We start from the raw sequence: 14785 nt of genomic DNA on the forward strand, positions 1-14785 counted from the left end.
AGCTTCATTCATCTCGGACCCCTCCTTCGTCGCCCGAGCTGTTACAGCAAGCATGTTCCCTGTCAAACTTACGCGAACACTTGTAAAAACAGATGCTGGGACGCTCCTCCTCGGCCCTGGTCGCCCCTCCTTCTTGCCACTTTGACTCTCATCCCCTTCTCTTTTCTCTGGTCCCTCGTACAGCTGCTGGGTACCATTCCCAATCCTGTTAGGGTTGTATGTATCTCCGGGAGCCCTTCTGTCTGTCTGTCATCCGGCTGAAAATCACATGTTTCACTGTCACACTCAATTCACCGGCGGCAGCAGCTGAAAACTAAAATACTATTAAAAAGAGAACAGAAGCAACTTACACAACAACTAACCAACACTTTAATGGTGATTAACTAAAGGATAAAGTAGGTTTTAAACCATAAAAACACAAAATAATTTGTTGTTTGGCAGGAAAAAACGAGCTTTTCAATGATGTAGGTTTGTGTGTTCAGATACTACTGATTAAACCCAGATTGGTTCCATTAGACAGTAGTTTAATTATTGTCATTGTGTTTAATGATAGTCATCGAAGTTGTGTTTTCTGGCTCCTGCTCCGTACGACAGGGATGTGGAGTTGATTTTCAATGCTTTTTTGATATAGTTGAATCTTTTTTTGTTGTTGGATTATGTCAGACATTATTGTTTCTGTTTACTTTGAAACTTAATGTAACAGAGGGCCAAAATCTTTCAGCCGAATACATTTTATATTAAGTAAGTAAGTAAATAATTTATATTTATAGAGCGCTTTTCCAGACCAGGGTCACAAAGCGCTCAAAGAATCAAAACAATACTGAATAAAATATATACTTTAAAGATCAAGATAAAACTGAGAACACAACAGGAGTTCCAGAAAATCAAGGAAAAGCCTGAACAAATAAAAATGTCTTAAGATGTTTCTTGAAGGAGTCAGTAGATCATCAAACACAGAGATGGTTCCAAAGCTTAGGAGCAACAGTCTGGAAGGATTTCTCTCCTCTGGTCCGGAAGTTCAGGAACCATCAGTAGATTCTGATCCACAGACCTCAGAGCCCGAGCTGGGGTGTAAGTCTGGATCAGATCACTGATGGAAGGTCTGACCATGTATAGATCTGAAAGTAAGAACCAGAATTTTAAAGTTGATCCTGAAAGAAACTGGAAGCCAGTGAAGAGTTTTAAGGATCGGGGAAATGTGAGTTCTTCTACTAGAGGAGTTAGAATTCTTGCTCCCTGAGTTTTGTATGAACTGCAGGAGTGTGACCCTTTTAGCGTTAAGCAAGACTTCAATACTTGCATAGTATTTTTGTTGGCAGTCAAGTAAGTAAGTAAGTAAGTAATATTTATTTATATAGCGCTTTTCGAGACCAGGGTCACAAAGCGCTTAAACAATCAAAACAATACTCAAAAAAGTACAAACTTTAAAGATCAAGATAATACTGAGAACAACACAGGAGTAAGTGCTTGTGTCTTCAGCCATATTGAAACACCAAAAGGCTACAACATTTGGAATATCTGTCAATCTTTGTCTCGTTTCTCCATGTTTTTATGGACTCTTGGTACAAACATGCACACATCACTTAGACTTGTGTGCTTCATACGGTTAGAATGTGCGAAGAAAACTTAATGTTGTCAGTCCACCGATCAAACAGAGTCACACAAACGCATCAACATTAATATAGATAATATAGAGTAAATCAACCATTAAGTTCACTTTCACCATAAAGAGCAGGAAACTAAGATCACTGAGAAAATCTCCAAAATAAAATCTGATTTTAAGAGATACGTCTACAATGATTTATTAAGTCCAGCTAAAATAAAATAGTGCTTTAATTAGTAAAACTTGAAAGGTAGTTTCCGGGCTGACCCAAAAGCAAAAAAAAAGAGAAGAAAAATAAAATATGAATTTTGTCTAAAAATGTAATGCAGGTAATGACAAAAAAAGTCCAGCAGGGGTATCAAAAATAAAGAATCCAACCTTCAACCCTGACAAAAACATGCAAAGCAAACACATTATTTGCATTTGTTTTGGTGAAAATGCTGCATCAACACGATCAAACATGCGGAATATTCTTGGCCCCTAACAAAGTGCTAGAGGTATCCCTTGTGTTGCCTCTGGGTCAAGGTGAACAACAAATTTGTTTTTTTCGGGGCTCTTCGGGTCACCTTGACCCAGAGGTAACACAAGGGATACCACAAAAACATTTGTTTCGGGGCCTTCGGGTCACCTTGACCCAGAGATAACGCAAGGGTTCAGAAGACAACATTGAATTATTTTATATCAATTCCATTAAAACTGTTCAACACCAGTTGTTGTAAAATATTTTAAACAATTTTGTTAGGATTACACTTTGTCTTTCTGGAGATTAAATCTTCTTGACCATAACCACACCCACTCTGCTGTGCCTAGTCAAGCATCTAAACTTTTAGAACTTGGAATATCCAACTCTGTGTGCCTTTGGATCAAGGACTTCCTGTCGGCCAGCTCCTAGAACTCCACATCTCCACAGTCCTTCGCCTCAACATCATCTCGCCTCGGGGCTGTGTGCTGAGCCCCCTTCTCTACACCCTCTGCACGCATGACTGCCCCCCCCCCCCCTGCACACTCCGGCAACGCCATCATCAAGTTGGCTGATGATACCACAGTTGTGCAGACTCATCTCTGGGGGAATATGAGTCTGCATCCCGGGTTGAGGAGGAGCAGCTGTCAATGATGTGGCGCTCAGACAATAACCTGGTTCTGAACACCTCCCAGACCAAGGAGCTGGTCATAGACTTCAGGAGGAAAGCCAAAACAGACACTACACCCCTTTTCATCGGTGGGAAAACAGGTGGAGAGGGTCATGGGATTATTGGTTTCTCAGTGGGCATATACAGGAGGACTGAACTTGGAACATTAACACCACAACCACCATCAAGAAAGCACAACAGAGGCTGTTCTTCCTGAGAGTTCTCAGGAAGAACAATCTGACCCAAAAGATCACTGGTTGCTCACTTATTGATTATTGTTGTTCTTATTTTATTTGGTTTATTTTTTATGAAAAATTGCTGTATTTGCTGTGGATAATTTGGAAAAAAAACAATTTCCCGAAGGAGACCTCCTGAGGGATCAATAAAGTTTCGACCCTGGAAGAACTGTACAGCTCTCGCTGTCTTAGTAGGGCTAATAACATTCTGAAGGATTCGTCCCACTCAGGTCACCAACACTTGAACTGTAGCCCCCGCAGGCAGAAGCTTCAGGTCTCTAAATGCTCTGACTAATAGACTTAAGAACAGTTTTTTATCCAAAGGCCGTAACACTGCTTAACACCACAAATACTTTTACCCATTAACCATCTGTGTTATAGTAATGACATGCAAAGTACATGCGCTCAACACCACCGTTTTATTATAATCACCAAATGTAAGTAAGTAAGTAATTTGTATTTATATAGTGCTTTTCCAGACCAGGAAATGTTCTGCACTGTTTCTAACGTTCAATGTTCTGTGCAATCTACTGTTTTTTGTTCTGTCTCCTTAAGCTGCTACAGTGTGTGTGTGTGTGTGTGTGTATGTGTGCATGTACCTGTGTGTGTGTGTAAGCTTGTGATTTTAAATGTGTCTTTTAAAGGTCTAGCCTATTCTTTTTTATGCTTGTAATGATAAATTATTTTTGCACTTTAAGGGATTGTATTTTCAATAATTAATAATAATTAATAATAATTCAATTCAATTTTATTTAAAGTGTCTTATCATAACAACGTTATCTCAAGACACTTTACAGTTGAAGTAAGACTATAGTTGATTAAGGAAAAACAGATCCCAGCAATTCAACAAAGAGCAAGAAGCGAAACACTGTGCAGTGAGCTATGGCGAGGAAAAACTTCCTTTTAGAAGGCAGAAAACTCGAGCGGAACCAGACTCATTGTTAACGGGCTTTGACCGGCTGGGAGGAAGGATGGGGGGGTAAACAGATGGATAAGGAGAAGAGTGAGGGAGGATATAGTGAGAGGGAAAAAAAGAGGAGAGTGTAGGAGAGTCCATGGAGGTGCTGGAGAGAACTCGGGATCTGATGACGTGGTGAAGATCCTGGATCAGCAGCAGCTCTGGAGGTGGAGCCCTGGGGCTCCGGGAGAGAAATAAAAAGGTGTTTAAACTGCACAGGTGATGAATGTAAGGCAGAAAAGAAGGATATACAGAGCTCGGTGTCTAAAACTCCTCCAGCATTCTCAGCCTATAGCAGCTAAGATAAATAGTTAAGTTAGTTATAGCAGCTAAGATAAACAGTTAAGTTAGTTATAGGCTTTATCGAAAAATAAGGTTTTTCAGATTGTTTTTAAACAAAGAGAGGGTGTCTGCCCTCCTGACTGAAGCCGGTAGTTGGTTCCACAGCAGAGGGGCTTGAAAACTCAAGGCCCTGGCTTCAAATCTACATTTAGAGATTTGTGGTAGTCCATTATGTAAAGCTAGATCATAAGTTAATGATTGTCTGAGATGTTGTGGACCAACTAGTAAAACCTCAGTTTTTTCCGAGTTCAGTAGGAGGAAGTTTTGGGTCATCCAGGACTTGATATCTGTAATACAGGACTGTAGTTCTGTAGCTGATTTCTGTCATCAGGCTTCATTGACAAGTAAAGTTGTGTGTCATCAGCATAACAGTGAAAGTTTATAGAGTGTCTTCTGATCAAGTCTAGTGGGAGCATATAGATTGTGAATAGGATTGGACCAAGAACAGAACCTTGTGGGACACCTTAGTGTGTGTCGATGAGAGGTGGTTGACATGTACATAGTGCGTTCTATCCGACAGGTAAGATTTAAACAAGTTAAGTGCAGTTCCACGTATGCCTATATGGTTTCCTAGCCTCTGTAGAAGGATTTGGTGGTCGACAGTGTCAAATGCAGCACTGAGATCTAGAAGAACAAGAACTGAAACATGGCCCTGATCAGAGGCCATCAGTAGTTCGTTACTTACTTTTACCAGGGCGGTCTCTGTGCTGTGGTGTTCCCTAAAACCAGACTGAAACACCTCGAATTGATCATTGTCCTGGAGATAATCACAGAGCTGACTTGTTACCACTTTCTCCAGAAGTTTTGAAATGAAGATAAGATTAGAGATAGGCCTGTAGTTAGTGAGAACCTCTGGATCAAGAGTGTTTTTTTTAAGCAGAGGTTTAATTACTGCAACTTTAAAAATCTGAGGCACATAGCCTGATGTTATTGACAAGTTAATAATGTCAAGTATGAAAGTGCTAAGTAAGGGGAACAGTTCTTTAAGTAGCCATGTGGGAATAGGATCGAGAAGACATGTTGTGGACTTTGAGGAGGAAACAACCTGGGACAGCTGTCGAGGACTCACTGGTAGAAAGGAGTCAAAATATGTATCAGTCATAGTGTCTGTGTCCGGTGAGGCTGCACTGGTTGTATTAGAAGAATCTAGGAGGTCTTAAATCTTTCCTCTGATAGTTACAATTTTTTCATTAAAAAAGTTCATGAAGTCACTGCTGCTGAGATGAGAAGGGATGGACTGATGGACTGATGGACTGATGGACTGATGGACTGATGGACTGATGGACTGATGGACTGATGGACTGATGGACTGATGGACTGATGGACTGATGGACTGATGGACTGATGGACTGATGGACTGCTCAATGGACTGATGGCTCCGTGTCAGCCTGGCTATAGTGCTGAATAAGAACTTGGGGTTAATCTTATTTGCTTCTATAAGTGATGAGTAATAGCTGGCTCTGGCTTTCCGAAGAGATGCCTTGTATATTTTTAACTTATCCTGCCAGTCCTGGTAGAATTCATTATGTTTTGATGAACGCCATTTCTTCTCTAGTCGTCTAGAATCCTGTTTTAATTTACGTGTTTCCTGAGAAGACCAGGGAGCAAGACTACTTCTGTTAACAGTCTTTTGAGTTAGTGGTGCAATTAAGTCAAGCGTATTATGCAACAAGTCTGTAAAACTGCCCACAAAGTTATCAATGTCAAGGTGGGTAGAGTTTCTTGACACACTGAGGCATTTTACTGAGCACTGAGGGAATTGTTTCCATAAACTTGGCTAACGGCTCTTTCAGACAGACATCTTTTGAGATGTTATTAATTGATGGTCAGAAAGAATGAATTCTGAGGAGAGACAATAACATTTTTAATTTCAAGTCTGTATGCTAGGACAAGATCTAATGTGTGCTTAAAACAGTGAGTCGGTTCATGTACATACTGAGAAAAACCAAATGACTCCAGGATAGAGTTAAACCTGTTAGCTAAGCTATCATGGACCATATCAACATGGGTGTTAAAGTCACCAACAATAATCACTTTATCGGATTTAAGCACCAGGCTGGTCAGGAACTCCGGGAACTCAGACAAGAATTCAGAATAAGGTCCAGGGGGACGATAGACTCCAACAAAGAGAAGTGACTGACCTGATCTCAAGGTTGTATTAGATACGCTAAGTATAATACTTTCAAAAGAGTTGAAATCACATTGTGGTCTAGTAAAGGTTGACAGACATGAGTTGATGATGGCTGCGACTCCACCTCCTCGACCAGAGCGTCGAGGGGCGTTAAAGTTAGTGTGGCTGGGTGGTGTTTATTCATTTAAAGATACGTAATCATCTATAAACAGGTTTAAGTTAATAAGTCAATGGTTTTATCTGATATGAGTTCATTAATTAGTGCAGCTTTTGAGGACAGGGATCGGATATTCAACAATCCACACTTAATTCTCCTGTCCTCTACAATAGTAGTGGAAGTATTTATTTGAATTAGATTTTCTTTAACAACTCTTCTATTGCAGACATTTTTGACTCGTTGTATAAACAAAGCGGGGCGTGATTACAGCTGGCTGGAGGAGGAGTGAAGCCATTGTTACATCATAATGGACTCTCATAACCTCTCCTTCGCCAAGATTTCAGTGCAATTTTATGAAGTAATACGTTCAAAAACATGACGAGGGACTCACTGCATCTTGGAGAGGAAGATTCAACATTTGAAACAAATGAAAAACATCCCATAATACACGACAGACCAGTGAAAGGGTAAAGCACTGGAAACATTTCTGCGCTGCATCTCCATCAACAAACGTTCCTTCGCCAAAGTTACTCTCCTCCTGTCCAGGTGTTTTCCTTCCACCATCTCGACAAGAAACTCTGGTTCCGCTGCACTAATGACTTTCTATAATCCTCATCGACGCCGTAATCCCTGAGCTGCTGTTGTTTTCAATGATTCGGCCACAAATAAGTTCAACTACCTGTAGGATTGTCGGACCGTAATGGCGGCTCGTCGCGAGGCTGTCGAGGCGTGATAAGCGTTTCTCATTATTGAAGCACACACACACACACTAAGACACACACACACACACACTCTTGGAATGTATTCCCAGCACTCTAACAATGGATGTAAATAAATGATTGTGTTGTGCATCTGTTGACAGGGTTGGTGTCTGGAGAGGCTGCACGAGGTGATGCTACAGCTGGTAATTACTTCCCTCGGACGTGAGGGTTCATGTGGTCGTTCATTTGTTCGCGGGCGACGGCGGAGCCAAGACCGAACGATGTGGCGAACATTTTGATTGAGTTTAATAAAACTGTTGTTTTTGCGACAGATTTGAATACTTTTTTTTACAAAAACGGCAAAGATAGTACCAGTTGTGTCAGGATTTCTCAAATACTGTTTGTGAACTTTATGTAATGTAATGTTTATTTAGAGTTTTTTTAAATGACAGAATGTGTGTTTTAATACAATTCTAAATATAAATCCCTTTGAGTCATTCTTACGCACTTAAATGTAGCATCAATGTTTTTTTAAAACCACTTTTTATTCAATACATTAATAAAAATACATCCTTCAATCTTTGTATTTCTGTGGGATAAAAATTGAAACATATTTGTTTGATATCATTTATTTGTCCTTTGATAAGCAATAATAACATTATATATACATGCTTAGAAACACACTTCAATATATATATATATTGAAGTGTGTTGTCTCTGGGTAAAGGTGACCTGAAGGCCCAAAAACAAATGTTTTGTGGTATCCTTTGTGTTGTTTTTGGTTCAAGGTGAACACAGGAGTTGTTACAAAATGTTTATGAAATATCACCTGAAATTATTGATTAAAAAGAAAAGGAAAATCACAGCAGCTAATGAGGCTAGTTACGTGATATGGAGGTTCTTTATAAGAGATAAATGTGGTGCCTAAGTTTTATTTAAAGGTTATTAAAACATATTCATGACATTTTATTTTAGAGTAAACCGATAAAAAGTGGACGACTTTTGTATTGAGCTAATAACTGCACGAAACATGACGGAAAGGTCAACTGTTACAAAGGAAAAGCCACACAGTTGTCTTTCATCATATCATGGTTCCATTCTCTGCACACACAATACTACACATTGAACTGTATTATAGTACTTTATTCACACAGACCTTAGTGGGAGGCACTAACTACCACACCACCCTGAATCATGTTGCAACAAAACAGTGAACTCCCATGATGCCTTTCTACCCTATTATCTATTAAGTGACAGCTGATTGGCCGCTTCAACACTGTATTTAATTTCAGCATTATGTCGCTATAGTTTGACTGGGCGGCAAAGCATGACGGGAGCTGCTCAGGTCACCGTTACTGAGAGGATTGTCAAGAGGGATTGAAGCTCATGGACCACTGGGACTGTTCAATTTAATGACCCGTGTTACCACGTTATATTTGGAATCGGATCCGTAATGATGGCACAAGTCAACAATAAATTGAAATTATTTCAGTTTGGAAGTTGGAAAAGCAAAGCTGCAGCACAAGTGGATTGTTTGGAAAAAGAACCAATAAAAATCCCAACATTCTGTGAGCACGGAGCTGCAGTGTGTCGCGGCTCGTGTCCATTGTCTGGTTAAAGTGCGACAAATGAGACCCTGGAGACCCCGACTTATCCTCTCATAAAGGTCAGATATGGAGCCCCGCTAGTTTATGCTAATCCTGACCCCGGGGGAGTGCACGCACGCGTGCACGTGGTCAGCGTTTTCAACCGGGCCTGTGACATTTAAACTTGAGCAATCTTGTGAGTGGAGTTTTTTTTTTTATTAAGGATGTCTCTGGGAGCAATTAAAACGTATATTTGTCAACACGTATCGTGACAGTTTGTCTTCGGGAGGCGTCTCATGCAGGTGAATTATTTACTGCAGGATTATGGGTTCCATCACCTGCAGGGAGCCCACCTGCCGGCGCAGGAGTCATTAAGATGCTGCCGCCGAGACAGTAACACGGTGAAATGGCTCTAATAACACATTCGGCAGAACTTGCAATTATTTATTCCCGACTCTGTGCTGCAGGTCAGCGGAGCGGCTGCTGCTGCTCGTGATGCAGTATTTTCACCCGCAAACATGTGGAGATAACGAGCGCAGGGTCACGACAAGTGTAATGAGCAGGATGTGTGTGTGTGTGTTTTGGAAAAACACACGACCGACTTCATTGTATGACTCATTATAGTTTTTAATTTTCACGGCTGAATACATTGACTTCGCGGTCACCGCGCTGAGAACAATTCAGAGAATAAGATCCTTTAAGCAGGTAGTTTTTTGTGTTTTTCTAAGCTCCAAAAAAAGTTTTTTTGTGTCAGCTCAGAAAAGAAAATATTACTTTCTTATTTGTCTGTCACACTGGTCCATTTCAACAACTCACGGAAATGTCAAAATGTATTAAAAATACACCTTTAAATGATAAATATACCATTTTTTGTTGTTTTAACTTTTCCTGGTGTTCTTTAGAGAGAAGTACCATCAAAAACACTCAGCTCGGAGTTGTAGCAGAAGTCTGAAGTGTATAGGGTGAATAGGAGAGCGGCCAGTACTGTCCCCTGAGGTGCTCCTTTGAAAGACAATTACTAGCTAAAACATATTTTGAGAAAAAACGTCTTAGTGATTTTATTATTAAGAGTATTGGTTTGATAATAACATCAGTTTCAGCCAGACTTTTTTTTTTTTTTTAAACCAAGCAATATGACAATTTTACACAGAATATTTTTTTTTGCTAACACCACAAAAATGTTTCTGGTTAAATTGTTGTAAGCCTGAAGACGTTTTTTTTTAATATATTTCAAACTGACAAAAGCAGACACGGTTTGTGGTCCTTAACGGTTGATTTTCATTTCTTAAAGGGCACCTAATGTGCTGATTTAAGTGTGTCTTAAATTGTTCTAGGATCTCTATTATACTCTATTATTCTCATCAGTATGTTTCTTTTTACACAAAACTCTCATTTAATAAAGATATTTACATTAGAAAATACGCTTAAGCCCCGCCCACTTAAAATGCGCTATCTCGTCCAAGTTACCACGCCCACTCTGCTCTGATTGGTCACAAAAACACAAGTTGCATTCAAGGACTCAAGTAAATTTCAAACTCAGCCCTCAAACTCCCGTTTTGCACATTAAAAACGAATAATAAAAATAAGGTTTGCTGCTTAATGTACACATTAGAAAAACATCTAAATGCAGAAGTAACTCTCACCATGTTTACATAAATATTTATTTTGTTTATTAACATGTAGGTTCTTAACTGATTTAGGGCTTCTAGGGGAGGACACCTGCACCAGAGTGATGTCTGAATGTTTAAATTAAACCGTTATCTCGTTTGGCGATATTTCAGACGAGAACTTTATTAAGTAATAACTTCAAAACGGAGAAACGTTTTAGTGTATTTGTCCGCGTCGTTGAACGCACCGTAGCCTTTCCTGCGTTATTGAACGCAACACACGTTTGTCCGTGTCTGTCAATCAGAATTTAATGCAGTTTTTTTAATTTATTTTTTAATAAAACACGTTTTCGTTCGTCTCTATTGTTTAACGTTGTGTCTCGACTAGTTTTTCACAAACAAGAATTGCTTGTTCACGACAATAAGTCGTCATATTATGTCGTGACCGCCGGGTTGGGCGGAGCCTATCGCAGGCCGCCATTGTTATATCGATAGACAGATACATATATATTCTTTCATTTTTTAATATTTTTTTCTTTCCACATTTACTCTCAAATCTTAGTATTCAAAAGTTTAGAGATGAAGACTGTTTTAACAACAGGTTTTCTATCATGTGCAGTTGCGACATTGATCTGATCGTCTGCTGCGTCTTATTAAGTTACGTTTATAACAACAATCTCTGTGTTTTCTTCTGCTTTTCTAGCAAAATATCAAACATTTGGCCATTTCTGTAACAAAGGACACAAAACCTGTCGCTACAGACCAGACTTTATTTACACATGTATATGAAATGATTCTTCCCAAAACATTTCTTTACACCAAGTAAAAAGTAAGAAGGAAAAAAAAAAAAAAAAAAATCTTAAAAACAAAATAAAATTTCAAACATGGAACTAAAAGTTGTGACCTATTGGTCTTTTGGAGCCTCTTCTTTCTCCGCCCGTTTGTTTCCGTTCTCCACCAACAGATCCTCAGATGCCGCGGCATCTTCCGCCTTCACTTCCGACTCGACTTCACCTCCGTCGGGCTTCGCTTCCGACGGCTTGGGGTCTTCCTCGCACCTGCTCGGGGCCTCGGTGGGGTCTTTGACCAACTCCTGGATGTTGTACTTCCTGAACGCCATAAAGTCTTTGACCACGCTGACGCAGCACACCGTCTTGATGACCTCCATGATGATGGTCAGCTCTGGGTTCGACAAGTTCACTTTGTTTTGGGGGTTCATCCTCCCCACGAGACCTGTAAAAAAAAAAAAATGGTGAGTCGGGGAAAGACCCGGCGAGATCCCGACCACGGGGGCTCCACCTGCGACCGTGTTCAGGACGTCGTCCCTCTTGCTGTGCGTGCTGTTGCGGGCCTTGAAGGCGATCTTGTAGGTGGCGTGGTTGGGCTCCTGGAACCAAGGCTGCAGGAAGTCCGTCATGAACTTGACTATGTCCTCCATGTAGGCGCGACACGTCCCGGTCACCTGGTGTCAAACATCGCACATCAATCAAAAGAATTCTTCTCAACGGAGACCAGGATCCGTACCGGTAACATCCGGAGCACGTGGCGGGTCTTCTTCTTCTTGGTCACCAGAAGGTCGGAGAAGATGTGATGGATCAGCTTGTCCGAATCTGCAAGAAGAATAAAAGCGTAACTAAGGAGGGAGGGATGAGGAAAAGAAAGGGAGTAGCTTTGAGGTGGTTCACCGATGTCGTGGGTCCGGATGAAGACGATGTTGTTGGCTCCACTGTCCATGGCCTTGAAACGCGGTTCCTGCTTCGTGGACTTCAGCTGAGCGACTTCTTTCTTCAGGGCCACGTCGACATCTTCCTCCTCGAACTCCTCGCAGCCGGCGCTGCCTTCAGTGTCCTGTCGTCGAAGAACCAACATCTCAATTTCGAGTCTCAACGACCAGTAGATTTACTTCATGGTAATTCAACTTAATATCAATATCTATTGTAAGATAATAGGCAGAAAATATTCGATTGTTTTGTCCTTTTATTTTTGAACTAGAATGTTTTTTGTTTCTGTAAAGCTTGGAGTGGAAACTTTTCCTAAATGTTTTTTTATTTTAAAAGTAAATTGTGTGAGTTTAGCAGGTATAAAACCCCCCAAAAAGATTGAATAACCTGGTTAATAATTCTGTGGTGTTTACAAACAAATGTCTTCATTCTAACTAATATACTAAAATAAATGAATGAATAACTTAAATCCTTTTATGGCTGAAGTGAAGTTCAACTATTTTAGTGACGGAGACGCACAGGCGCTTGTGACGTCATCCAAAAACTGTATAGAACATTTATGCGGACCTCGTAATGTCAAAGTATTACCATGTATTGCATTAACAAATGTATTTTGTATTTATTATTCACTTACATTTTTACATAACACTTCCCTCCTTTTTGTGTGTAATTTTTTTGTGTATATATTAATCAATGAAAACATTTTTTACTTTAATTTAAGTTAATTGAAGAAATTATTTTTTTTTAAATGCATCTATACGAGAATAAAATAGCAGTTTATTTATCTTAAAAAATGTCACGGTTTAATGACGCATGTCCTTTTTTTAGGGATTTTTTCGTCTTTCTTTTTGCTTGACGGCCCCTAACAACATGCACAGATGCTGTGTCTCAAATCGCATACTTGCGTACTCAAAGTTAGTCATTTTAGTGCGCAAGTCTCAATTCTTAGTATGCGAAATTTAGTCACTAAAACGCCCACAAAACTGAGTATGGTTCGATGGACACCATCTACCCTAAATGGCTCCGTCTTAGTGACGTTGTAAACAGAAGTAACGTCATCAGGGCCGGGTCTAGGCAGGGGCAAGAGGGGGCCTGTCCCCCTCAAATAAATGTTGTGCCCCCTCAAACTTACATGTAAGTAAGTAAGTAACAGCACAATGCCCCCTCAAAATTTGTGGCTGCCCCCTCATACATGCCTGTCTAGACCCGGCCCTGAACGTCATTTTTATATATATATATATATATATATATACACTTACAGGTGTTTTTTCCGCAGCAGGAGGATAAACACGACTTCGCTGCCGATACCAGCGTAAATATCTCACATTTTTTCTTTATTTCTTCTTGCCAAACGTGCTGCCAGCAGGTGGCGATAGCGTTCAAACAACTGGTTGCAACCATCGTTAAATAGTAGTAGAAGAAGAAGCTGTCACGTCATTTCCTGTTAGTGTGTAGCAGCAGAGTTTGATTTGAGACATACTATCTGTGGAGAATTAGTTACTAGTTAGTACGTACACTATCCTGATGCATACTAACTTCTAGTATACTGAGAGAAGTATGCGATTTGAGACACAGCAAGAATGTAATGTGGCCCTTGATGACTTTTAGAATGTATTTAAAAAAATAAATACATTTCATAATAGTTCAAGCAAAGTAAAAATTGTAAAAGTACGAGTTTAAATTAAGAATAAAAAACACGTGTCTCACCCCCTGGGGTCCGAACAGCTGGTCCGCGTACTCGTTGAGCAGGTCGTAGGCCTCGGCGGTGCACTTCTTCTGGTTCATGTTGCAGGTGAGCAGGACCCCCTTCATGCCCACCTCCAGCTCCCGGGAGCCCCGGCCCCGCTTGAACTGACCGCCGCCGCCGTGCCACTTCTTGTGGCGCTTCCGAGACTCGGTCTGCGTCTCCGACATGTTGACGAGTCTCTGCGACGTGAACAAGACTCAAGACTTAAGACCTAAAACTCTAGACTTAAAGACTTAAAGACTAAAAACTCGACAACACGATCCAAACAAAACGTGCTCGACAACTGCGTCTTGTTTTGGTTCCTCCGTCAGTGCGAGCTTAAAAACAGCGACGAGGACACCGAACTAAATTAAAAATAGTTAATAAAAAACTCAGGGGAACAATATTATTGTTATTATCTTTTAAATGAGTTCCAATAAAAAGATCTAATTCTGACCAACACGTTTGAGTGAAGTCGAGTACGGCAAGCGAAGAGGGACAGACTCACGCGGGATCTCGCGATAACAGCTTTCCGAAGCGCGATTGCATTTTTATTTTATTTTAAATAAAACAAAGTGTAAAAAGAAAAGGAAGACGAAGATTATGTATTTTTAAAAAAAGTGCAGTATTAATATACAGTCCTGGTTTTCTGTAGTCACCTTAATTCACACCTGGGCAAAGTGTGGCCCTTTGACTATTCATGTCAAAGGTCAGAGTAGAACATTCTTTCCGACAGCTTACAATTTAATATTGCGTTTATTATTGTATAAACTCTCTCTCTCTCTCTCTCTCTCTATATTTTTTGAAAATTTCTTGCCCATGGAAATTATGACATATTTAGAGAAATAAGTTATTTTCCCTTCAGTTTCTTTTACATGAAAGGTTTA

General features: G+C 40.2%; 1 protein-coding gene across 1 annotated transcript; it reads right to left on the reverse strand.

Moving 5' to 3' along the window:
• Positions 1 to 11203: 11203 nt before the first annotated feature.
• thumpd1 (THUMP domain containing 1) lies at positions 11204 to 14372 on the reverse strand. Its single transcript, XM_087785170.1, has 5 exons — positions 13880 to 14372; positions 12137 to 12299; positions 11976 to 12061; positions 11751 to 11913; positions 11204 to 11684 (listed from the first exon to the last, which is right to left on the reverse strand). The coding sequence occupies exons 1-5, from the start codon at positions 14084 to 14086 to the stop codon at positions 11356 to 11358; spliced, it is 948 nt and encodes a 315-aa protein (XP_087641296.1). The 5' UTR covers positions 14087 to 14372; the 3' UTR covers positions 11204 to 11355.
• Positions 14373 to 14785: the final 413 nt, after the last annotated feature.

The sequence above is a fragment of the Callionymus lyra genome, chromosome 1 (assembly GCF_982586985.1).
Source record: "Callionymus lyra chromosome 1, fCalLyr1.hap1.1, whole genome shotgun sequence".
NCBI classification, from domain to species: domain Eukaryota; kingdom Metazoa; phylum Chordata; class Actinopteri; order Syngnathiformes; family Callionymidae; genus Callionymus; species Callionymus lyra.

Coding starts and splice junctions, on each gene's coding strand:
- thumpd1 (XM_087785170.1), bottom strand. CDS start 14,086: ATGTCGGAGACGCAGACCGAGTCTCGGAAGCGCCACAAGAAGTGGCAC. Junction 12,062..12,136: donor CATCCGGACCCACGACATCG/GTGAACCACCTC, acceptor TTCTTCTTGCAG/ATTCGGACAAGCTGATCCAT. Junction 11,914..11,975: donor ACGTGCTCCGGATGTTACCG/GTACGGATCCTG, acceptor GTTTGACACCAG/GTGACCGGGACGTGTCGCGC.